Genomic DNA, 26,824 nt, shown 5'->3' with positions numbered 1-26,824 from the left:
AGTTACTTTCCAAATCAGAACCTCAGTGTCTGACCTATTAGGAAACAGTCCAAACTATCTTTAAGAACTCATCCAACTTAGATACAGGGTAGTGTGAAATGTAGATGGTTCAGTGTAAGTGATGTACACTTGTATCCTGGATGCAAGGACATCATCTAAAACATCACAATCTTAGCCTATGTGAAGGACTATCCACACAGGATGACTGCTATGCTTTCTTCTGCAACAAAGACTGCTTTCTTCATTGCTGCTGTTGGTTTTACTATTTCTACCATAGAAAACTGCAAACATCTGCTTTTATCCTTCAGTATAGTAGTTCTCACCACCAATAAGTTTTAAAATAACCTTTCACTCAATCTAGTGTCCTGTAAAAAGGTAGACTTATCCTGTCTCACTAGCAGTTCTCACACAGCCTTCGGTATCAGGGTAAAGTAAGACCATACGATCATTCATTTACTGTCCAGTAAATACAATTGTGGACTATGCCGTTCCCTAAAAGGTTAACTTGGGGCCAGATGATCAAATTACAGCCTAGGAAAGCTGTTCACCTTCCATATTCAGAAGTCTTCTTGAAGATCACCAAATTTAAGTTCAACTAGACTGTGTTCTAAATGCCCTGGATTTCTCTACATATTGTTACTGAAACTGGCTTCAGTACATCCTACGGTATATTTGGTTATCGTGTAATTCCCCTGCAGAGGAAGTGAAAGAAAATCAGAGGCAGCCTGCATCTGTGAACAGGAAGACAAGCTGTCCAAATACCTTTCTGCTCTAAGGGAGTCATCTGTCTCACTTTTTTTTTTAAGAATTCAGTCATTTTGATGATTTTTTAAAAACTGCTAAAAAGTCTACCTAGAAACATAAATTTGTTTTTTGTGGCACTGCATGTTTTTAAAAGTGTTAACTTCTAATACACCCTATGAAGCTGAGACTAAACAGTATGCTGTAATTTAGAAAACCATCCTAAAATAAGTATGCATTAAACATATCCATCCCCAAAGCAAAAACTCTCGAGTGCTTTCGCTCATGCTTTCGCACCCTCTCTTGAACATAAACCATCCCAAGTTTGCAATCTGTACACTCACCTTTTTAGTTTCCAACCCCAAACTTTCAGATTCTTCACAATTATCTTTCTTCTCAATCAAGAACTTAGAAAACACATGTTATGTGTGATCTATTTCATTAAGACTTTATAAGAACTTTGACCCCTTTATCTAAAAATATATCTAAAGGAGAAAATAGTAAATACAAAAATTCTGAATAGAACCCAGTATCATCTAAGAAACTAACTGGACCCTCTAGTAACAGCAACAAAATGACACCATTATCACATTCCTGGAAGACATACACACATTACCAGGGTCTTGCATAACTAAAGTCAATCCATAAACGGGTAAGATTATTGCCTCCAAAGGAGCCTACTATGTGTTTAGACCTTGAGTTAACCTTAATACCAATCAGTCTCCTACAGAAAGGCGATAGATGGGGAAAATTCATGCAACAAATGTTAAAGTGGTATGCTCCAAGGCCTCTATTCCTACCCCAGTGAATTCACGCAAATGACCAGGGCTCTTATTCTAGTGCCATTCATCCAGTTATCTCAGGTCAGTTTGCCCACAGAACACAGGTCATCAGATAGTCCAAAAAGTTTTCTGGAGTCTCTCCTATGTGTAAGGATACCCAAGAAATGCTGAGATCAGTTGGCGACCATTCTTGTCCCGACAGAGAGCTAGCAGACCAATACAGGAATGAGACATGTTCCTTAAGGAAGAAAGTACCTCAAAAGTAGGTTAAAGAGACATACAGGAAAGAAGCAGAGTAGACTTAACAGAGAATCAGCATTTGAGCTAGGTCTGGGGAGGTCAGGGAAGGATAGGGGGGTAGAAAAAGGGTATATTTGGATAGCATAGAAAGAGATACCATGTAGAGGGTTGGGGTTCAAAGAAACAATGGTCTGGGGAAAGGAAAGTAGGAAAGCAACTTGAACAATAGTATCACTGACACTGTATGTGGAACACTACATTTTACAAAATATTTTCAAATCCATTTCTTCAATTAACTCTCATCACAAGTCCATATATTACGCATAGTAAATATTATCTCCAAAAGATAAGAAAACTGAATCTGAGAGATTCTGAGTGTTTTCTCTGAGTCCTTACACCAAATGAGTGGTAAAGATGAGATGTGGAAGCCAAGTTTTGTAAATCTAGGTTCAAAGTACTTCCCTTTACAAAGACTATGTCTGCTTAAGTTTTATACAAGCTTGACTTCAATCTGGACAAAGTAATTTGTAAGCTAGAGCAAATACCACAATATAATTCTAAGAGGAGCTCAATTACTAAAAAGATACACAGGAGAAATATAAAGAGTAAAAAGGTAGCCTCCTACTCTATTTAAAATGAAGAACAATGGTAGTTATATTGCATATCGCGAGGTAAGTAGGAATCAGAAATGTGTGCATTTCTTACCTCCCTTCAACAGCACAAATCTTTTTAACATCCATTCGCCACATCTGGGGGGAATATATGCAGAGAATTCATAAATAGGAAATGGAAAGAAAATTGGCTAGATGAAAGAATTTTGAGAAACCTAAATATGAACAGCTACATGAAACCCTAATATTTTTACTACATCCTGCAGAACTTGTTTCATTTAGTAATCCATTATGAAATAGAAAACACATTAAGAACCTCAAGACAGTCTCTGGGAGACAGGCAGGTGGCCTTCAGGTTTTAAATGGCAATGAAAACTTTATATATTCAGAAAGGGTTTTTTAACAAGGACCTCACTGTCACCATATCCAACTGCCTGTGATATTTCAGCAATGTCTCTTTCAGTTGTGTGGTCACGAGTACACACCTCTTTCGGTAAAATTATCAGAATCCCCCTTTATACTCACAATGTGTCCAGGTTTGGCCTAAAAACTATTTGGCGGCCCTGGCCCTGCCTTTAAGCCTCAGTAGTTATCCTAGTTTGGAGAGCCTGAGAGACACTGCATTCTGGAATTCAGGGATGTTAAAGCAGGGTAAAGGAGTCCATCAATAGCTCCCTAACCATTTTCTAAACCTCCAGCTTTTCTCCTCCAACATACACACATGGCCAAAATGATCTTTCAAAGATTCGCTCTGTGGAGATTTAATGGGGTAACTATAAAGAGAAAAGAAAAGAAATGCTTCATGGGTACGCCAAAGCCCCATTTAAAATAATGAGGTCTGACTGGAAAACAACAGAAGCAGACATGGCAAGTTAGAGTCCAGCCATCACTGACACAATGAGGAACTGTTGGAAAGCAAAACCAGAAAGTGATCTGGAAATGCAGACACTGAGAAGGCACAGTCCTTTCTAAAACAGCTGTTGGCAGATGTTAGGCCAAACTCAAGATGTGCAGGTGGGGGGATATGAATCTTAATCGAACCCCTTGTTTCTCTTTCTCTACTTCTGGTTTCCCATCTAGACACTAAAACCATTTTGACAGTATTTGCCAACCCTAACATTTTATATTTTACAGAATTTTATGATATGAAAGAAAAAGCTAATACTTAGACGCATTTGATGGGAAGGTACTACTCAAAAATTAGTGAATGTAATAAAGTAAATCATGGACTCCTCTATACAGCCAATAAAGGAAAAAAAATTGTTATTGAAGGGGAGACAGTGAAGAGGGAAAGATATCCTTATAAGTCATTCGTGCCTTACTATACGCAGTTAAAAGTCCTGGAGTCAAGTCAATGGAAAGTGACTCAGCCTTCATGACTCATTACAAAAATAAAAGCCAAAAAAGTCCAGGGGAGACTCCCCTGATATTTGGTCATTGAGAAGCTATATCAGGACTGGAAATGCTTATCACACACTAAGCCTTCCAAGTTTAGTGGCAAATCAACCTAGGTACCTCTGATACAAGTTTCCAAGAAGACAAAGTGACACTTCATTCATGCAAATGTTGGTAACACATTTTGAAGAGAGCCAGTGAAAAGTAACAAGTGAAGGTCTAAGAATCATAAGCAAACTTTTTAAAAAGCTGAATTCGTTTACTCCTGCCCTTCACTCATCAAAGTCCCACAGACCCTTACTCGGAGCTGGTATACAGAATATTCCTACTTCACAAAAGATTTCTACCTTGATAATCAGTTGTGAAACCCCTAGAAATTTATGTGGAGAGCAAATTTTCCTCTTAAAAAAAAAAGAAAGAAAGAAAAAATCAGGATGTAAGTCTTTATTTTTAAAAGTCGCTACAGAAATAAAACATGCTATCATGAGTTCAACCGACAACAGTCTCCAACAGCACACCACTGTATTAAAGAAAAGTTTTGGTAACTGATGTTCATAGTAATAACAGAAATATCCAAAGATACTAAATAGGGAAGTTTTTTTTAAAAGGTTTCATTGAAATGGCCTCAATTATTTTTTTTCCATAAAGTACCATAGAGTCAAGAATTTAATCTCTGCTGATCAGTCTCTTCTTCCACAATTACTCAGCTTTAGCAGCATGAAGACGGCCACAGACAATCCGTAAACAAATGAGCAAAGTTATGTTCGAATAAAACTTTAGACACTGAAATGTGAATTTCACATCATTTTTATCTGTCACAAAACATTCTTCTTCCTCTTTTTTTTTCAATCATTAAAAAATGTAAGAACTACCTTCAGCTCACTTGTATAAAAACAAGCAGTGGGTGTGCTGGACTGGCCCAAGGGCTGTTAGTTTGCAAACCCCTACCTTAGAGGAACTAATTTCAATTACTGAAAGGAAAGAAAACACTGCTGCTCATTTTTAACACTGATAGGAAAATGAGCTGGCGCTGGAAAACATGTAAGAAATTAGAGTAGGGCAGAATTGACCCCTGCATTAGAGTGGCCACAATGTTCTTAGTATATTCCAAATGCCCATGGTGTTAAGTCCAAGTGCATAATCTAGTATAAAAAGTACAATTCCTGGGACCACCTCCAAGAGATTCAGTGGATATCAAGCGGGGCTATGAATGTGTTCATAGTAAAGCTTGCCACATCATTCTAATGTTGTACCAAGGTTTAAAAACCACTCACATTCGCAAAATACATACCTGATTAAAGACTTGAATTCAGAACATGTAAAGAACTCTCAAAATACAATGAAGTTGTTTTTTTTTTTTTTTTACAAAAGGCAAGTTTGGAACATACACTTCAACAAATGATATAAGAATAGGAAATAGGCACAAAGAAAAGAGGCTCAAATCATTAGTCACTGGAGAAATGCAAATTAAAGCAACACGAGATGATATTACATACCTACTAAAATATTTAAAATTAAAATATGTATTTTGACAACATAAAGTAGAGAAAAGGATGCAGAGCAACTGGAGCTCACATACATCACTTGTGGGAATGTAAAATGGTATAGCCACTTGGAAAAACACCTTGGCAGTTTCTTATAAAGCTAAATATACATTCACTATGTGACCCAGTAACCCCACCCCAGATGCTTACCTAAGAAAAATGAAAACATGTTCACTACCCCTTACCCCCCCAAAAAAACTGTATGCAAATATTTACAGACCATTTATAGCCACCAAAAGTGAAAACAACCCAATGTTCGTCAGCCAGTAAGCGGATAAGCAAATGGTGGTACAGTCATACACTGGGACTTAGCAAGAAAATGGAACAAAACTACGGATACACAGAAGATGATATCAGATGGATTATGCTAAGTGAAAGAAGCCAGACTCAAAAAGCAACCTATTGTATGATCCCATTTATAGGACATTTTTATAGAGGCAAAACCATAGAAAACAAATCAGTGGTTGATGGAGGTGGGGGAAAAACGGTGCAGCAGTGTGGGGAGTTATGTAACTGGTCTTTGTCTTGTTGTGGTGGTTACAAGACTACACATTTGCCAAAACCCAGAACTGCATACTAAGAAGGATGAATTTTTACTGCATGTGAATTATATACCTCAATGAATTTGACTAAAAAAGAAAAATATAAAAAAACACTGATATAAAGCAAGACTGGTTACAGACTGCTTCTGGTTTATTAGAAAGTTTTCACTGTTTTTATGTCAGTCTATGGTTACCAACTATTCATATGAATACCTATGTATCTTAGCACATGTGTGTGTTTTAATGAAATAATGGCAAAAAAAAACCCAAGTTCTTTTGTGTGTGCATGTTTGTCACGTCCCTTTAAAAGTAGTATCTGGGAACTTTTTTGTACCAGTTTCTAAATTCAAACATCTGGACATAAATGGTCTAAATAATTCCCAAGGTATATAAAACCAATTCTCCTTTGTAGGTCTTACCCAAGATCTGGGGTATCCTAATTTTACAGTTTTGAAGCACAGAATGTCTTTAAATAGGTCATCAATTAAAAGCAATCCAACAGCCATTCCAGTGGCTACCTCTGAAATTGCAAAAATAGCAGTGATAAGGTTTATTTTCTCCCCGATAGGTCAGGGTAGTTAATTTTAAAATACGCTCCTGTCCTTAGAAAACTGGGATTTCAAACAGAGTTTACTTACGTTTTGTGATATCATACTGCTTTTTGGTACTGAAGCAAAATTTTTATCAGTCAAAACTCCTATGTCCCCGGAAAGAACTAAGGAAAAACCACGGCCTGTGGCTTTCTTTATGCCCCTAATACTTTTAATCTTAAACTGTCCAAGCCTCTAAACACTAGCCCCTTAAGGCTGAGTGTACCAGAGAGGAAATGTATTTTTTAGACAGAAAAAACATGGAGGCAGGAGTGTGACCTCCTGTAGTTCACCCAGTAATTCATTTGCTGAATCAAAATAAAACCTAAAAAAAAGAAGCTTTTAATTAAAAAATAAAATGAAATCTATGTTAACTCTTTAACATTCACATCAAACATTATCCCTAAAATAACTTCAGAAAAATCTCTGAAATTGCTTTTCATTATTTTTATTCCACTGCTTTAAACATGACAGTATTAATGAAACACATCAGGAGTTACTCATGTATCTACAGAATAATTTAAAAGAAAGAGAAGAAGAGGGAGAGGGGCAGAGGATGGGAGGAAGTGGGAAGGGAGAAAGAAGAGAAGACTGAGCTGTGTGGATATGCAGTTTTAAACTTTTCTAATTCTAAGCCCCAATGTGCTGCTAATTTTTAGCCTCACCGGTTTGGTACAACTCACTTCCTCAACCTGGCTCTCAGATTTTCATCTGGAAAATCTGCTTGGCCTAGATCTGTGGTTTTTAATGCTTTCTACTCTGAGATCCTTTTTAAAAATAGCAATTAACTTCACAGTTTCCCACAAGGGAGAAGTTGTCCTTTAACTACTTGTTTAAAAAAAAAAAAAAAAAAGAAAAGCACTTTTCAAATAAATTATTAAAAGAATCTTTATTTGAAAAATAATAGCTATTTCATTTATTAAAAAGCATTGATTCATTTAAGAAGGCACTGCATACCTGCATATAGCAATAAACTGAAAGATGTTTCTTCCCTTTTGTGAGAGGCATCTTGGGTACACAGATGGAATTTCAAGGGTTCTCCACAACTCCTTGAACTCTTCAGGACCGCCTCTCCACCACAGTGAAGATCAGGTCCCTGCACACAGGGCACTCTTAATTGGGAAACTACCTTCATGCCCTAGGTAGCACACAGCACATGAACTTTTTAAAGATATGTTTCTAAATTTCTTTCCAGCTTCCACATTATGCTATGTTGCTTTGCACTTCAAGAAAAAATTAAATCTATTACTGAAAAAAAATCAAAACCACAACACAGAATTTTTAAAAATGTTTTTACTAAAATTTTATTCTTAACAATGACTACCTCCAAACCAGAAGAAAGGCGTGCATTACCTTTTTTTACTTTCTATATATCTATGTTGGATGGATTCTATTTATAAGATGCATCTATGAGAAAACAATAGAAAAAAATAGATTAGAAGTTTTTATAAATTTACTACTGGCATGATGAAATGTAATACCCATGGTTAAAAGGCATTATCTCTGCCCTTTGAGAGCTTATACTCTGAGAAGGAATATGAAGTAATTATGCCAGAGACAGGACTCCTAAACCAACAGGGAATGTCTAGTATTCAGGATTTACTCATTCATTCATTCACTTTCAAATATGTGCTGAATTATTTGCTGGCTATGTAAAAGACCTGAAGCCAGACGACGATAAAGAAAAAAGTCACAAACCTCCTAACTCAAGATCTAGCCATGGTCTCATTAAAAAACAGGCCCCCCCCACCCCCCCCACCCCCGCTCAAAAGACTGCTGTGGAATTTTGAAGAAAAGAGAAAGTGAGTTTGCCCTGGAGCCAGATAATGTATCTCTCACAAACCACCATCACATTAAATGTCCTGGGGTTGTGATATGCTTTAGATCTCTGGGACTACTTGATCAACTTATTGCCCAGACAATTTTGTATCTTTCCCCTTAAACTTCTGGATTTATGCCATAATTTAATTTACCCCATTATGCCACTGGAGTATCCTGGACCTAAAATGAATCGATGCTTTCTAGGCATATTTCTGAAAATGTGTTAACTTTTATCTTTCTAGAAAGAAGGCCTGCTCTCAGAATAGCTAGCTATCTTTATTTCAAGAAATATCTCTACCAAGTGCACCAATTTCAAATGCTAATTGTGATTGCGTGTGGGCGCGCATGAAGTGTAAACCAAATGTGGAGACGATGGAACCTTCCATCTGAAGGACAGTAAGAATACGTAATACATAATAAAATTCCTTACTGCTATAAGGAAAGAAAAAAGAAGGCTGGCCTTGGGAGAAGATGGGACGGTTGGTACATAAATGCTAAATGGTTAAAAGTGGGAAAACTCTAATGACTAAAAAACTGCAAAGGAGCTAATAAAGTTTCAAAGGGTCTAGGAATGACTTTGATGGACAGGTCAAGTCTCTCAGAGCAAAACTTTAAAGATAATGTGAAACCTTTGTTAGATGGGGTAAAGGGCGAGATTATAGCAACTGGTGAGCAACTCAAACCAAATAGAGAATGGAATCAGCCTCGAGAGAGCACAAAGAAAAGTAGGGGGTCTGGATTGTCGTTTCAGAAAAAAAATTCAGCAAAGAAGCTAAAATTGACCAAAAATCTAAATTTGTTAACTAATGAAAAGTGCTCCCTTTTTAGGGAAAAAAGAGCTCTGATCTAAGCTAAAAAACTTTCAGAACATTGGAATGTTTGTCTATTTGCAAATACCTTGTCTAACATTCACAAACTGCATGATGCATTTGAGTTATACACCTACTGATTTAAAAAATGGCTAAGAATTATTTCAAATCTTGTTGCAGAGAACCTCAGAAGAAACAATGAAACAGAAATAAAAAGAAATAAACAATTCTTAAACAATGACAATGGTTACTTCCACTACAAAAAGTATGCAGATGTTCCAAATATGCTTTTAAGCCAAAAATAATGGTGTGTGTTGACATTTAGTTAGACCTCATTCTTTTCACTACATATGAACTCAAACATGTGCCTCCGTCTCCTATGTTAAGAGAGATTTCCTAAGGTAATAATATTGCTGGAGTTATTTTTTTCAAAGGTGTGTGCAAATGATGAACATCTCTGACCAGTTTAAAACTAAATAAGCAAGCAACCTAGGAAAAAAAAAAAGCTTTCAAATATTCCCTTTCCCTGCTGTCAGCTGCTACCATGACCTCCATTGATGTTCACAACAAAGGTCCCAGGGCTCTCCACCCCCTCCTAAAGAAAAGGTCAGTGGTAACGGGCAGACATCCATTGCACTATTCTTCTCAATCTCTACTGGAATCTACCCCATGATCTCAAATTTTAATTGTCTATAAAGGTTTAGATTGTTAAGAGAAGTAGGAGAGAAAGATTTGTGCCAGAATACTAAGCAAATTATTACTAAATTTCCTTTTCAAACTGAGTTGGAGGTTCAATATTAAGAACAGTCTCAATGTTTGTGTGTGTTTTACTCAATCATGGGCACCAACTTTATTTTCTTTAATTAGGGTCCATAAATATTGTTAGGGAGTAACTGGGCCATAATTAAGAGTTATATTACCTAAAGATACACTTTATTAGATGTGACTACTTCCCAGATCAAAAAACAATCTACCATTAGGACGTTTCTAGTACAGTACATTACTTCCTTTGATGATCTTTGAATCAGAAAAATCAGATGCTTACAGAGACAGTGATGTTCTCAACAATTTCGGACCACCTTCAAAGCAAATCAATATTTAATTCTAACTTAATGAAACAGCCACATAAATTTCTTTACCACTTTACCAATACTATGGAAACTGGATTGCCTGACACCATATTGCACAAAATGAAAGCCAATTCAAATGTGTTAAACTTGAGTTTAGCAATGGAAAAATCCTGCAGTTATAGGTGAAATCCTTCAAAAAGAATATACTAGAATAAACCATTCATGTCTTGGTTAGAAACCAGAAGACCTAAGAGTCATACAAATGCATACACAGAAAGTGAGTTTCAAGTTTGTTTCGGGTAACTGACATGTATAGGGAGCTAGATAAAATCATAACACTACATGACTAATACTTTACATATTAAGGTTGTGTTTGAACTCCAGTTCTCATCCTACTCATCACTCACCCCCAAGGAAGCGCTACACACTTTTTTCTCTAGAGACATCCCCTCCACCACACACATACAAACGCACACCTCTCCTACCAGTAAGGTTAAGGAGAGTCTCAAAGACTGCGACTTTGCCTTTCCTATAACTCAGGCTCCAGTCCTGACAGTGCTAAGAAGAGTACATTTACATGCGAATGCCAGAATCTTCACCAAAGCCAGGCTGGCTGGGAACTAAAAGGTTGAAAAACACCACTTGCTAAAATCTCAGGCCTAAACTCTATTATCCTTCAGGAACAATAGGACAAGCCCATAGCCCCATTAAAAATTCTACATAAAACCAGAGATTCTGTCTCCTAGTGCTTGGAACTCTGGGAAATAAAACAGAGAAACTTTCTTCATATTCTAGGGTCAGCCTGAGCACCCACAAGCCTATTTGAGTCAAATCAGGTTGGCAGTAAGACACACAGTTCCAAGAAAGCAAAAGATTCTTACTTTCAATTCCACATTCCCAAGACAACTAAGACCACAGGAGTCAGCTGAAACAAATGACATCCACAACAGAGACAACCTTTGCAAGCCCGGATAGCACCCTGAGACTTCCATGCTCCCTAGGGCTAAATAATAGCCAAAGAAAACTAAATATTAAGGCGGTCCAGTACCCAAGACCTCATGAAAACAAAAACAAAACAAAACAAAACAAAAAACTAGGTCTTGAGGATGGAAGGGAAGTCAACGGGCTCTTGCTAGTAGCCAAGCAAGACCTGTAGTAATTAATCTTGATTTTCCTGCTCATCAGTGTAGCGAGGCAGTGAAAATGAAGGTCACAGTCAGTCCCCTGTCCCCCCTCGCTCACTGCTTTTTGTGAAGAGAATGTTTAGAACAGCTTTCCGTCCGCCTGCCCGTGCTGGGCAGTGCCCAGACTAAACTTTTAAACCTGGAGGAAGGTGGGAAAGTCAGCCAGCCAGACGCAGGGCTAGGAAAAGTAGACAGAAGGAGGGAAAGAGTCAAGTTTCAAAACAAAGGCTCCACACGGAACTGAACGTCAACCCCTCCCCACTTTCCAGCCTTCAAGCCAGCTAGGCTGGGCCTTAATTTTTCAGAACACAAGTAAGTCAAATGTACCCAGTTGTGGTGCGTTCACTACGGGCACTGCTAGTCCCTAGGACATTTGCACAACCACTTGATGCGAGTGGTGCTTGCCTCTCTCCCCCCCATCTCCTTACATAGGAAAAACCCGAGGCTCAGAACGTAAGTGACTGGCCCAAGGTCCCACAGCAGACCCTGAATTCGATTCCCTTCCCGGCCAGGGCAGCCCGGACCAGGTGGGCGCCAGCGAGGGCGGCGGGGCACGCCGAGACGAGGCCCCCGCCCGGAGCAACGCCGGGCTGGGAACCGGAGGGGCCCCGCGCCCGCGCTCCACCGCCCGACTCCTACCTTCTTTGACTCCTGGCAGCTTGGACTGGTCGATGCCGACTTCAGCCATGTTGGCCCGGGGTCCAGGTTGCCGTTGGCCTCCCGCTTCCCGGCCGCCGCCGGCACCAAGCGCGGCCCCGCGCCCAAGAGCAGCAGCAGCGCCCGACGCGGCGCAAAGTCGGGCCGGCAGCTCGCGCGGGTCCGGGGAACTGAGCGGCCCGCCGGGCAAGGACTGGCGACAAAGGCGGCGCGAGACGGGCCCGGCGCACCAGGCTGGCAGCCCAGCTGCCCGGCCGCAGCCACCTGCTCCCGCGCCCCCGGCCTTGATCGATACCAAATACCCGGAGCCCGGAAATGGACCCGGGCCGGCCAGTACGGAGGCGGAGAGGAGACAGAAAGGCTGGCGGGCGGGCCTGGGTGGGGAGGGGGAGGGAAGCTGCAGGTCTGTAACCGCAATCGCGAGTGGCTGGCGAGAGAGGATCGGCTCCCGCGGCCGCCTCCCTGCTGTCTCCTTTGTGCCGAGTGACGCGCCCGAGGCTGGGGCCCCTCTGTGCCCCCGCCCCCGCGCCCGGCCTCCCTCCCAACCGGGGGTCGCGTCTTTCCGTGGGGGCTTTGTGTCCTGAAGGCCTCCGCAGAAAGGCCGCAGGGGTCACCCTGAACCCAGTCGTTACTGTCGCCTCTGTAGTCACCATTCTGTCGGCTTCCACAGGATGCTTCCTGTGTGCCTGGCTCTCTCAGGCACACTTTGCTTCCCGGGATTAGAAGAAAGATAGTATACGGGCATAAAACAAAAACAAAAACAAAAACAAAAACAAAAACCCTCTACTACAACGTCCAGAGCTAAAGAGTAGCTGGTAAAAACCTGGGCCAGTTTAGAGAAGAGTGTTCACGACCAGCTGGGGGAACTGAGTCATTCATTCATCAGAAATGCGTGAATGTCTAGCAAGTGTGATGTTCGGTACTGAGGGTGGTAACAATATTTCTCAGACATCTCTGTCTTCTGGCATGTCACACATTGGACTAGAATTGTGACATGTTTATCTCCCCGAAATAGACAGCATCTCCTGGCAACAGAATTCTCCCACCCTTTGGGAAGCCCTCCTCGGGCTCTTCTCCCAAGCTCCTGCAATCAAAATCTCACCACTACCAGCACCCTTCCTCCCTCACCCACATACATTCATCTAAGGATGAGTGTGTGACCAAAAAGGTCAGGCAGACTACTCTGGGATTACTACATGAAGAAGGACAGAAAAGCATTCTATTTCTTGTGGAGAAGGTTTGCTCTTTCTAGTAGGCAATGAAGCCATGCTGAAGACAGAAGCCAAGATAAGAAGAGAAAGAGAGGAAGAAGGTGTGTTCTGATGTTACCACAATAGTGAACCCGCAGGTCCCTGCAGCAGCTGGGATTCCTGCTCTGTGTTCTGGGGTCTACCCCTCACCGTCCTCTCAATTCAAGCTAGTAAAATTACTATATTAAACTTGTAAAAGTTGATTTTGTCACTCAGAGCTCACAGTCACAGTATGAGAGGCCACATGGAGGAGGCTTTATTTGGACTTGACACTGAAAAAATGGGCAGACTTTAAGCTAGCAAAAAATTAAGAGCAGGCCAGAGGGTGACAAACCCTGGCCCACAGGCCCAATCCAGCCCACTGGATTTGAATGACTGCTTTTTAATGTGTTTAAATGATTACATTTTAAGTGGTTCTGTAAATACAACATAATATTTTCAATTTTGCCTCTTAGGTCTCAAAATACAAAATGTTTACTATTGGACCCTTTTCAGAAAAAAGTTTGCCAACCCCTGTGGTAGGCAGACAGAACACCCAGTAAATTAAATGTGTAAATAGGAAGGCAATAATATTAGAAAAACAGTTTTTCATGGGGATTTTGAAGTTCCCTGCCTTCTGTGATTTTTTTTTCAAACTTCCTGTGGTCACAGAGAATATTTAGAATAGCATTTTTGTCTGTTTCCCTCCCCAAATCTATTGTCTTCACTTCTCTGTCATGCTCTGCCCTGGGAGGTTGACATTTATGAGCAGATCACCAGGGCCTTCTTGCCCTGTGGCTTCCTTTTGAGTTCAACCAATGCGTAGCACTGGCAGAAGATCAAAAGAAAGGAGGCGAAAAATATCAGGGTGTGTATTTTTTTTCATATTTCAAATAGTTTAATTTTTAATATATTCTATTCAGTGCTAAAAAATGTCTTCCCTCCCTGTTGCCCATTTCCATTTTCTGAAACATTTTTGAAACAAAAAATAAAATCACGAAGTTCAATGGAACATGCAGATTTAAAAAAAAGAGAGAACTTTCTAGAAAATCTGAGCTGAAGGATTACTTTGGGGATGGATACTGTTGTCAGAACCTCTGATTCTTGCTGGGGCAAAATTTGTGGCAGGAGTTCTGGGGACTGTGGTGAGGGGCAGGGAATACTGGAATGAAATGTTCAGGTGGAAATAGGAAAGCTGTGTGTGTGCGTGCGTGTGTGTGTGTTGGGGGAAGGACATGGTTATAGTGGGAGACAACCGTAACCTTTATGCTAGGCTAAAATTTTGGTCCCGTACTGCATCCCTTTGACTACAATGCCTGTCTAGAGCCTCATTCCCACAGTGCCAGCTCTAGTGGGTCGCTAATTATACCATTTCCTTCAGGCCTATGATGGTTATGGCTTCATGTTGCTAGTTCCCTTCACTGTACCCACACCTTTGGAAGTAGTCCCTTCATTTTAGCTTTTCCAGTTAAACCATTTTGAGTGTGCCTTCTGTTTCCTGCCTAGACTCTGACCGATATAGTAAGATATGCCAAAGATTCATTGCTTTGTGTTTCTTAAAAATACCTACATTTCTTATGATCAGTCTCTTAAAATCATAAGACATATTAATCTATTCATATGATCACCATGTTCTATTCTCCCATCCCTTCTTGAACCTGTTCCAACCATACTTTTTAGTTCCACCACTTCAAAAAAAAAAAAAAAGCTGTTTTCATTAGAATTAACAATGACCTCCACATTGCCAAATCCAGAGGTCAGCTCTCAGCCATCCTCTTATTGGGTAACTATTACCATGTAATAGATTTGATCCTACCCGTCTTCTTGAAATATCTTTTTGTTTCAGTTTTGTTTTGTTTTGTTTTTTCTTTTTGCTGATCTCATTTATCTCCCAAGATATTTCTACACCAGTAGCCACATTGTTGAAAATGACCTAAACTGATGAAAACTCCATTTGGGGGTTCTTCTGGATAGTGGTATCTGCCAATTATTGGAGATAATTATAGGCTAACAGTTCTGCCCAAATTGTTTCTACCAGGTTACAAAAAGTATGTCTAAAACCAAATTCTTAGATGTATATACACACACGTTTATTAACAAGTAGGTACAAAAAGTCTGAAAATATGCTCTGAAAACTTGATAAAGTCCCAATTTCTTATCCTTTTATGAGCTCTAACTACACAGTTCATAAAAGATTTGTACAAACACAGACATTATTTTGGAATCATGCTTGGGCACTGCTGCAAAGAGTACAGGCTGAAAGGCTTCCTTGGTTCTTATACCCTATTCAAACAAGAAAGGAGAATTTCTTTTGAATATTCTTTTGAATATGCATGTCTCTACATATTTCAAATACCCACAATTTTAAACTCATTTCTAATATTCATTGAATTATGCTATAAAAGCTCTGCTGTTAATCTAATATTTTAAAAAAATTACCTTAAGCTCTTATAATTTCCTTTAGAGTGTAGCCTTCTGATAATATCCCAGGTTACAACATCTGCAGTTTACACTCCTAGATAGAAAAATCACCCACCCCTAGAATGTACACTGAAACTAAACACACACACACACACACTCACACTCCTGTATCACATTCTTTAGGGGATCCTCCCAATTTCCTGGACCTTTAATGTTCGAGTGTTTCAGACAGCCTTTTAGTTCTCAAACTATCCTTTCCCAACTGTTCTTTTACTTTGGGTGAGTCGTTGTCTCTTTGCTTTAATTGCTTACTCTCACGGTAAATGAAATTTCCAATATGGCACCATTTTGACTGAAAAAATTAACAACGTGGTTCAACCTAATATTCTGACAACTCCTAAATTTATATTTTCAACCCAAACTCTCCCATGAGTTCCATATTCATGTATCCAACTGCCTAGTTTTCATATTCATTTGAATGTTTAATTAATTGTTAGGGGCTGAATATCTATGTCCTCCTAAAAGGGTCTTTGGCCCAATTCCAATGCGTGTGTGGAGGCTATCCCACACCAACAAACAGTTCCTGAACACCAGCAGGGTGTCTGAGAATTTTACTCAGTTCTGACACTATCTACCTGGAGATAAAATCAGATTCTACAGGTAAAGGACTCAGTCACACAAAACCACCCTCCACTTTAGACTTTAATCACAAGCCCAGGTTGTTATCTGTGCTTCTGACCAAATTAGAGATTCCAATGACCCCCACCTTGCATTCGATTAATTTCCTAGAAGTTCTCACAGAATTCAAGAAAACCATTTATGTCCTAGAATGCCAATTTAAAGATACAAAGCAACAGCCAAATAAAAATATACTTAGGGTTAGGTCCTTCAAACAAAGGAGCTTCTGTTCTCATAGAGCTCGTGGCCCCACAGCATGACACGCAGAAGTGCTTGGTTTCCCAGTGTGGACGCTCTCAAAACCTCGTCCTTTTTGGCTTTTATGGAAACTTCACTACAGTGTCATGATTGATTAAATCATTGGTCATTGGCAATTTATTTAACCTTCGGTCCTTCTCCCCTCTCTGGAGGTCAGAGTGGAATTTAAAGTTCCAGCCCATGAATCACAGGACTGGCAATGAGCCTCCATCATTAGATGAGGTCCAAAAGTCACCTCAGTAACATAATGCAACACCTTTGTTGATCTCATCAATCAGGAAATTTCAAAGGTTTTGGGAGTTGTGAGCCAGAAACTGTCATCCGAATGACCAAATATATATATTCTTATAAATCATCATATCACAACCCCCAAGATTCATATGTTGAGATCCTAATCTCCTGTGTGATGGTATTTGGAGGTGGGGTCTTTGGGAGGTGATTAGGTTTAAGTGATGTCAGGAGAGTGCCCTGATAGAATTAGTGTTTTTATAAAAGAAGAAAGACCAGAGCTCACTCTCTCTGTCATGTTAAGTCACAGACTGAAGGCGGTCATCTGCAATCCAGGAAGAGAGCTTGCACCAGGAACTGAATCTCCTGGCACCTTGATCTTGATCTCAGATTCCAAAACTATAAGAAATATCTGTTGCTTAAGCCACCCAATTCATGTTATTTCATTATAGCACCCAAGCCGACTGATATATTGGCATTTAAACATGAATGACTAACAGTGATCCCTTCATTTCTTTAATACCTCCTGCTCCTGCTATGTACTTCATCCCTTTAGAGAACAACAGAGAATGCAGTTGCTGGGGTCTGAGATGTTGGTCATCTATTGGCTCCTTTCATTCTTTTGTACCGCACATCTATCCATTAGCAGATGCAACCAGCTCAATCTTGCAAATGTAACTACAGTTTGACTACATCTCATTACCTGACTGCTACCACCATAGTCTGAATTCTCATTATGTCTCACTTGGATATTTGTTAGTCTCCTTTCCAGACTTCTTGTTTCTGCCCTTTCTCCTCTAGAGTTTATAATCTATGTAGCAGCCAGAGTCACTCACGTATTTTTTATTGAAATACAGTTGGTGTACAATAGAGTGATTCACAATTTTTAAAGTTATACCCCATTTTTAGTTATTGTATGATATCGTTTATTTTCCCCATGTTGTAGCTCATTTTATATATGTGTATATCCTTATAGCTTATCTTACACCTAATAGTTTGTACCTCTTGCTCCTCTGCCCCTATATTGCTCTTCCCCCTTCCCTCCCCCCACTGGTAACCACTAGTTTGTTCTCTATATCTGTAGAATCACTTACACTTTAAAATATAAGTTAGAGAATGTCACTCCTTTGCACTTAAACCTCCAGTGTCATCTCTTCTTTAGAAAACAATACAAAGTGCTTACCATAATTTACTAGAATCACCCCTACTGCTCTGATTTCATTTCCTTCTTCTTGTCCCTTCACTCGCTGCCCTTCTCTTACCCTGACATCCTGATGTTCCTCCTAGGCCGTACATAGTCTTACATCAGGGCCTTTTCACTTAATTGGTTCCTCTTCCTAGAAAGCCTTCAGCCAACCCCATCCCTTGCCCAATAACCACGTGATATGCTCCCTCAATTTCATTAAATCTACCCACGTGCCACCTTCTCAAAGAGACTTTCCTTGACCTTCTCTAAAATAGTAATACAATCTCTGTCATTCCATATATTGTCCACTCTTTTTTTCTCTTCAAGTCACTTACCCCTGCAGATATTATATGGTCATATGTTTATTTGTTATGTCCTTCCAATCTAGTAAGAGGATTGGAACTTCTCTGTGTGGATTATTACTGTATCCTCAGTACATAGAATAGTGTTGGCACATAATAGCTGCTCATTAAACATGTATTGAATAAATTCTTGGCTAAAGTACTTGGTAAAGAAGTATTAAAGCATATCATGACCAAGCTGATCAAACAGTATTTTTTAAAAGTAAAGTTTTCAGGAAAACGTGTTTTGCAAAAAGGAATTTGAGGGAAAAAAAATCTAGACCTTACTAGATAGTAGTCATAATTAAAAAGATTTAGAAAAACACCTAGATTAAAATACAGAGGAATTTTGATTTTCCAAGAGGAAATTTTAGCTTACACCGCTACGTCCCGAAGCCTGACTCTTGTTTAAGGAGCATTTATTTATTACATATAAATCATTTCCAGTGTGAAAAATAAGAAACAAAATTATGGACACCACTGTCATTTGGGAGATTTCTTCATGTCTGCCATGAGAATACAGGCAAGAGACAATGATGAAGAAAGTGAGTCCATATGGAGCGAGGGTAACGGACTCTTATCCAAGAGACTTGGCAGGGACTACGGTAGGATGTCAATAGGTTTCATATCCAGAGATATTAAACATACTGGCACAGGTTCTGATTAGCGCAAGGAGGACCATGATCTAACACAGAGCTAAAGCAAAATTCAGCAGTGTGAGCTATGGTAAAATGTTCTTAATCTCTGGGGTGCAAATATCTTGTATGCTGGAATTATCACAACGAATTTCACCAATTTATATACATATCAAGAATTATCTGTAGACTGCATGAGTTGTAACTCTCATAAAGCATATTTCTATTTTTGAATGAACTCAAGTACTTTTGTGATTAATATATAAACATTTATTTACAAGTATTACTAAGAGCAGTGTAGCTTTTTGTGATATGTATTTTTTTTCAACCAACGGTTACTTAAAAAAAAGGTATGGAGGAAGGTCTTAATTAAAAGGAAATCTTTAACCTACAAGACATTGTAATCCACTCTGAAAGGTGAACTGCGTGGTCAGGTTTTCTGCAAGAGACCCATTATTTAGGAATCTTCTTTCTACATGTTATTTTCCTCATCATAGCAGTAACTAGAAGGGTAGGACTATAAATTCATATTGAGAGTTGGAAAGAGGGTGAATCTGTGTAACTCAAGCTGTCAGCAGTGTAATGGTAGATTAGTTGATTCTTAGGTAAACACATCTAGGGAATCCCTGTCTTATAACACATTTGTGAAGCTCCTTCAATATTTTGCTTGGCTCTATATGGAGAATGCTGGAAGTATGAAAGGCATTCAGTGCTAGAGAGAGCTGTACTAATGGTATAAAACTATGAATGAGAAGTTTACACATTGATGACAGTGGCTAACTCTGAGCAGGGGGAGGGGGAGGAATAGAGGATGTGGAAAACTGTGAGTCTTAGATTACATTTGAAAAACTGGCCACAATATTGGTTCTATCACACATGCCCTCTTGCAGTATGACAATGTAGACCTCCATCAAAACGTGGAGTCTAATTCCCCTCCCACTGAATCTAGGCTGAATCTTTGACTACACTGGCCAAGAAAATGCAGCAGAAGTAGCATTCTGCGACCCCAAAGCCCTGGCGTTAAGAGGGCTTGGTGACTTCTGTTTTGATGCTTTGAAAGAAGTCAGTTGCCTTGTAAGAAATCTGACTATCCTCTTATCTCTATGCAGTGAGAGACTCAACTAGCCATGTGGAGAGGCTGTCGGGAGGGGAACAAAGCTCCCCAGCCAGAAGCCCTCATGGAGCTTCCAACTGACAGCTAATACCTAGAGGTCTGCCAAGCATTTTGGTGATGGATCTTCAAAACCCAGCTGAGACATTCCAAATAAAGCCATGTGGGACAAAGATGAGCTGTCCTCACTGACCTGGTCCAATTTCTTGAATATTAAACAAATACATGAATGTTATTGTTTGAAGCTAAGGAGGTGTAGAGTTGTCTATTACATAGCAATAGATAGCTAGAAGAGTATATTTCTATTATATCTGTAGTTTCCATTCTTTGAGAAAAGGCCACGTATTTGAGACAAACACGGAAAAATGTTGACCTTGGTCTGGGTGTGATGAGTTGGAGACTATTATATTTTCCATTTTTTTCTTTACATACAAAATACTACATACTTTATCATTCAAAATTTATAAACATATTTAGACTTGCACTTCTTGCTAGGATAGAGTGAATAGTTCCAAACATGTCCTTCCCCCATAAGCAACTATAAAACTGGAGAAAATGGATGTGGTCACAGTTTAAAAATCCTGGGCTTTAGGTAGTATGACCCCTGAGAGTAGAGAAATACATGAAGTGAGCCTCCCGTGCTCTTGCCAACTCTGCAGCTTAGCACAATTTTCCAGCTTTCATAAAGGGTGAGGGAGTCCAAGCAGTGTCTCTCTGGAAAGGCATAAAACAGAGCGTAGGGCTGCTGACACAATCAGACCTTGTGGGTTAGGGGACTGGAGAAGCAGGAGCTGCACACAGAAGTTCCCAGGTGCTTGGTCAAAGCCCGCGTTGCATATCTGCAAGGTGAAACTCTGTGAAGCCTAACAGAAAGCAGCATCCACAGAACAGAGGATAGAACAGCAATCCTAGAGGGTTCTAGGTGCTGGGAAGGTTTGATTAAAGATCCACTACACATTAATATATATAAAATAGAAAAACAACTATTTTTAAAATGACCTACTATATAGCACAGGGAACCATATTCAATACCTTGTAATAACCTATAATGGAAAATAATCTGAAAAAAAGTAAGTTTTCATACATGTATAACTGAATCACTTTGCTGCACACCTGAAACTAACAATGTTGTAGATTAACTATATTTCAATTTTTAAAAATGGTTTAAAATTTTTAAAAAAAGACCCACTCAGAGTGGAGAGACCTCATTAACACATCTGGTATTCAGGTAAGCTACCAAAAAGGCCATAAGTTAGAGGGATAGTCTACTTGCAAAGGATGCTCTGTAAGTAAACTAATAGAGCCTAAACTAAGCTTTCACAGAAGGAAGGAGAGTTTCTAGCAAACAACTGCCTGCAGAGACAAAATTCAACAATCATTTAAAAAGGGGGGGGGGGGCGGATTTAATCTAGACTCCTTACAATGTATCATGCAAAATCTCCAGCAAAAAAACACAAAAAACAAAACAAACACACACACACAAACACTCACCCCCAAATCCCAGTTTGCCTAACAAAAATTACTAGACATGTAAAGGAGTACGAAAATGTGGCAAATAATCAAGAAAAAGCCATCAGAGGGGACAAACACCAAGGACCGAGATATTGGAATTAGCAGCCAAGGACATAAAGAGGATATTATTAGCAATTATTATAAATATTTTTAAGGACTTAAAGCAAAATATATGGTCATAATGAATAAAAAGCTAGAACTCTCAGTAGAGAAATAGAAGCTACACAAAAATCAGTGAACAGACATAGAATTTTAGCAGATAAAAACCAACAATGTAAGTGGAAATTGTAGAAAAACAAAAAAGTACAATATTTGAAGTGAAAAAAAAATCACTGGATGGGCTTAATGATAGCTTGGAGGTGGCAGAATCAGACTCAGTGAACTTGAGAACAGATGAATAGAAACTATTCAATCTGAAAAAAAAAACCCAAAACCCAAAACAGATGAGTTTTTTTTTTAAAAAAGACCTTCAAGTTCCAGTGGAATAATATCATACTGTTTATAACACATGTGCTTAAGAACACAGGAGACGAGAGAAGGAGAATGAGGTGCAAAAAAATCCAAAAACAAGAACAACAAAAAAATGAAAACCAAACTTGAGAAAATAACGGTTGAAAGTTTCCCAGGTTTTATTTCAAAGCACCAATCTACAGATCGAATAAGCTCAGAAAACCCCAAGAAGGAGAAATATAAAGGAAAAGCATTGAGGCCACTCTAGTCAGACTCTATGACAACCACAGATGAACAGAAAACCTTCAAAGCATCCAGAGAAAAATGGCATACAGGGGAACATTATATAAATTATGACTGGCTTCTAATCAGAAACAATACAGGCCAGAAAATAGTAAAATTACAATTTTAAAGTGATTACAACAGCAAATACCTGTCAAATCAGTGTTCAATATATAACAAAATTGTCCTTAAAAAATCAAAATAAATATATTTTCTGATAAACGAAAGCCCAGAAAATTTGTAATCACCTTATCTACACTACAAGAAATACTAAAAGAAGTTCAAGAGGCTGAAGGAAAGGATAACAAATGAATTTCAGATTAAAAGGAAAGAAAGAAGATCTGAATGTGTAAATTTTTGAAAGGCTAGCTTCTTTTCTTTTTTCTCTTTATTTCCCTAAAAGATAGTTTATTGTTTAAAGCAAAAAAAAAAAAAAAAAAAAAAAAAAAAAAAAAAAAAAATCATTGTAAGCTAGAGTTTATAAAGTGTGTAAAAGTAAAATTCATGACAACAAAACACAAAGTAACGTGTGGATAAATGAAGTTAAATTGCTATGAGGTTGAAGTGAAAAAGACTTGCATAAGTCAGGAGGAGGAAACATGAACCAATTTATTTCATGTGTCTAGTATAACTCTGAATACAAAACCTGACAGAGATATTATATGAAAAGAGCAATACAGACCAACATCCCTTATGAAGATAGATACAAAATTTCTTAACAAAATATTAATAAATCAATAGGAATACACAAAAGGAATAGCATATCAACACCAGTTGAAATTGCTCCCAGGGATGCAAAATTGATTTAATATTCAAAAATCAGTCACTGTAATTCAACGTCTTGATCATTTTAATAGAAATTATCAAAAAACAATTCTGACAAAATGGAACACCAATTCATAATTTTAAGAAAAGCAACTCTCAGCAGAGTAGGAATAGAAGGAAGCCTCCTCAGTATTGTAAAAGGTATCTAAGAAAATTAAAAAGCTTGGTGAATTATTGTAGTATTTCCTCCTAGGTTGGAAACAATGGAAGGATATCAATTCTAATTTTATTCAACGTTTTTCTGTGCTTTTCACAGTACAATAAGAAGGATAAAAAATAAAGTCCACTCAGATTGGAAAAGAAGTAAACTTTACTTATATATGATATGATTATTTACATAGAAACTATTTAAAAGTAAATCAACTATTAGAAGAAATAAGTTTAACAAAGGCACAGAGCACAAGGTCAATATACAAAAATCAGTTGTATTTCTGTAATCTAGCAACAATTAGATAATAAACATTTAAAAAGTCAGTTTCCTATAGCATCAAAACACATAAAATTCTTAGGAATAAATTTCACAAACACATGCAAGATTTCTAGTCTGAACACTATAAAATATTGCTCATAGAATTTGAGGATCTAAGCAAAGACTCATTCAGTGTTCATATATTGGAAGGATTAATATTTTTCAGGGGCCAATTCTATTAAGATTAATCTATAGATGTAGTGCAATTCTTTTTAAAATGACAGCATGCTTTTTTGGATAGAAATTGACAAGCTGATTCTAAATATAAAGAGATTAGGAGTTCCGGATTAGCAGACACAAACTACTATATATAAAACATGTAGACAACAAGGTCTTACTGTATAGCACAAGGAACTATATTCAACATCTTGTAATAACCTATAATGAAAAATAATATGAAAAAGAATATATATATGTATAACTGAATCACTATGCTGTAGATCAGAAACTAACGTAACATTGTAAATCAAGTATCCTTCAAGAAAAATAAATAAATAAATACAACAGAGGGATGCAAATGATTAAGATGGTGAAAATAATTTTGCAAAAGTATAAAGTTGGTGGATTCACAACACCTGTTCTCAAGGCTTATTATAGAACTGCAATAATCAAGACAGTGTACTATTGGCATAGGGAAATAATTTAGTGGAATAGAATAGAGAATCTAGAAAGAAACTTACATATATACTTTAACTGACTTTTTCTTAAGAATGTAAGATAATTCAATGGGGAAAAGACAGTCTTTTCAATAACTGAAGGAACTGGAACTCATACATGACGTCTGTGAGTGTGAACTTTGGAGAACTGTTTGACATCATTAATGTTAAATACACACTTACCCTTTGACCCTTCACTTCCTGTAAAAAATATGTTCACCTTGTATTTATTTTCCCTTCTTTTGCCTCATTCTCCTTTCCTCTGTGTTCCTGTTGCCTCATACCTCCCAGCAAGGTGTTAGCATATAGTAGGTTTTGCCACGAGTTCTGCTTTCAAATGGCCCCAGGGAAAGATAATTAATAGAAAAAGTAGCCCTCTTTGTATCAATTATCTTTGATCTTCTAAGTTCTAGAACATAGGCTTCACTCATGTTCTGGAAGCCGAAGCAATTCACTCCATTGCTATTGCAAAGTGGAGTCACAAAAATTCCTAGCCTGTAATGGAATCACAATTAATAAAGCCTTTGGTTAAGTGGAATGAAGTGTAGGTGGAAGAAAGCATTAGGGCTTCAAGTGGCTGTTAACCCTGGTGGGTGTAGAGGCACTTATAATTACAAAGTTGCAAGAGCTGCAAAAAAGAAATAAGTGCAGATTTGATGGGTTTCCTAAGACAAAGGAAAGAAAGAAGTCCCTGAGGCCTGGGATGAAGATATTTGGGACTTTGAACCTCCTAAATTTCCCGATCTCACATGGCCAGGAGAATCAGCTCTTTCTACTTGCCAGAGGGAAACAGCCTAACCTGAAGACCATGTGGTAACCTCACTAAAAGCACATGACTTGTAATATGACCACTGATGTCCTCAAGATCTGTGACTATCGTTCCTCATGCCTTCCAGAGCTGGTACCCAGAATCAGGGAGACAACTGTAACTTAACCAGATTATAACTCCAATGACTGCTGCTCTACCAGGCATCGAGGACTGGGAGGGGTCTGAGATTTTACTCCATTTGCAAGCTGATAAGTTAGCCCGTCACAGTTTCCTGGACACTGGCACCAAAGACAAGATTCCTGGGTTAGAGACAAAAGTCATTAATTACTCACAGAAAAAGCAGTAGACAAAACATCGACATTTGCCTCTGTTCCTCAAGCCCCAGTGCACACACGATGATGCAAAGAGAAGCAGGTGACTCTTTCCAGCTCAATGGGGTGTATTATGGGAGAGGAACCTCAAGCTTAAGGATCCTGACCCTTTTACAACAGGAAGTAAGCCTGCTAGACCTTTGTCTTGATGGGAGATACTATCTTTCTTATCCTGGGCTGTGAATGAACCTACCATTTGCTCTAAAAGCAGATCCTTTCACTATCTTCCTTGGCTGTTCACTACATAAACATCCTCTGAAAGAGCCTAGAGCAGAGAAAGTCAGTGCCTTTGCTCACAAGATATACAGATGTGTCTGATACCCTTTGGGAAATGACTCCTGATAGCAGGTATATTATTTTTATTGAGGCGTATTAACAGTCTCTGGCATTTGGTATGCTATTACCTAATTAGTATGGAAAATTGAATACAGTTTGCTTCACACGGCTATGTTAATTGTACCACTCTCTTTTGGAATATAGTCCTCAGGTGTCTTGACCATGATGATCACTCTCAGATTCTGCAGAATATCCCAGTGGTCTACTCTATAGATGATCATCATTCTGATTGGCCCGGTAAGTAAGAGGTAACAAGTATCCTCAATACTTTAGTAAGATACGTATATGCCAGACAGTGGGAATAAAGCCTACAAAGACCCAGAAGTAATGTTTTTAGAGTCTGGTGACTTGGGACACACTGAGTCATTTACTCTAAAGCAATGATCATCAGCCAGGGATAATTTTTGTCCCCATGAGACATTTGGTGATGTCTGGGGACATTTTTTGGTTTTCAGAAATCAGGGTGAGTAGGTGGCATCCAGTGGGCATCGGAGGTAGAGGTCAGGGAAATAACTAAAGTGGGTGGAAGCCACGGAAGCAACTAACCATGATGCAGTGCACAAGAAAGCCCCCTCACAACGAAGAATTATTCAACCCTAATTCTCAGTGATGCCGAGACTGAGACTGCTTTAAAGTGACGAATATGATGTTGCCCCTTGCAACTTCTACAGGACAAAAACAGATAGAGTGCATGTAAGCACCTTTAAATTTTGCAGGTAAATTTACAGCAGTTGGTAATATACTACTGTGACCTTGAATTGAGTGACTTAGAGGCTGTACTTACGCATGTGACCCTGTACAAGAGAGTGTTCTGTTGCAATGCAAGCTTCCCTGTCACTTGGAACCTAGTTATGTGACTCCTGTCTACATTTACCCCTGGCCCCAGCATTTGCCTTTCTTCCAGGCTACAGAGGTTTTAGCAATAGCTCTTGCCATTCCTGTGATGATAAATTTACAACTCTTTCTATTTCTCCCACCAACACTAAAAAAGACCCCCTGCATAAGGCGCTGACTGACAAGGAGAAATCACTGCCGTGGCTTACTGGCGAAATGAAGTTGAAGAGGTTCTGACTTCCTTAGC

General features: G+C 38.8%; 1 protein-coding gene across 2 annotated transcripts in view; it reads right to left on the bottom strand.

Moving 5' to 3' along the window:
- The window catches only part of CCDC50 (coiled-coil domain containing 50), a 64,859-nt gene extending 52,595 nt beyond the window's left edge, over positions 1-12,264 (bottom strand). The window contains exon 1 of one of the 2 annotated variants that reach the window (XM_031453304.2): positions 11,969-12,264. In XM_031453304.2, the coding sequence (XP_031309164.1) occupies positions 11,969-12,017 (49 nt within the window). In that variant the 5' untranslated portion in view covers positions 12,018-12,264. The remainder of the gene's footprint in view (positions 1-11,968) is intronic. The other variant, XM_010994370.3, reaches the window with a different exon arrangement.
- Between the last annotated feature and the right edge of the window lie 14,560 nt (positions 12,265-26,824).

This window comes from Camelus dromedarius, chromosome 2 (assembly GCF_036321535.1).
Source record: "Camelus dromedarius isolate mCamDro1 chromosome 2, mCamDro1.pat, whole genome shotgun sequence".
NCBI classification, from domain to species: Eukaryota; Metazoa; Chordata; class Mammalia; order Artiodactyla; family Camelidae; genus Camelus; species Camelus dromedarius.
The sequence above is the reverse complement of the archived record's forward strand: the minus strand, read 5'-3'. Positions and strand labels throughout refer to the sequence as shown.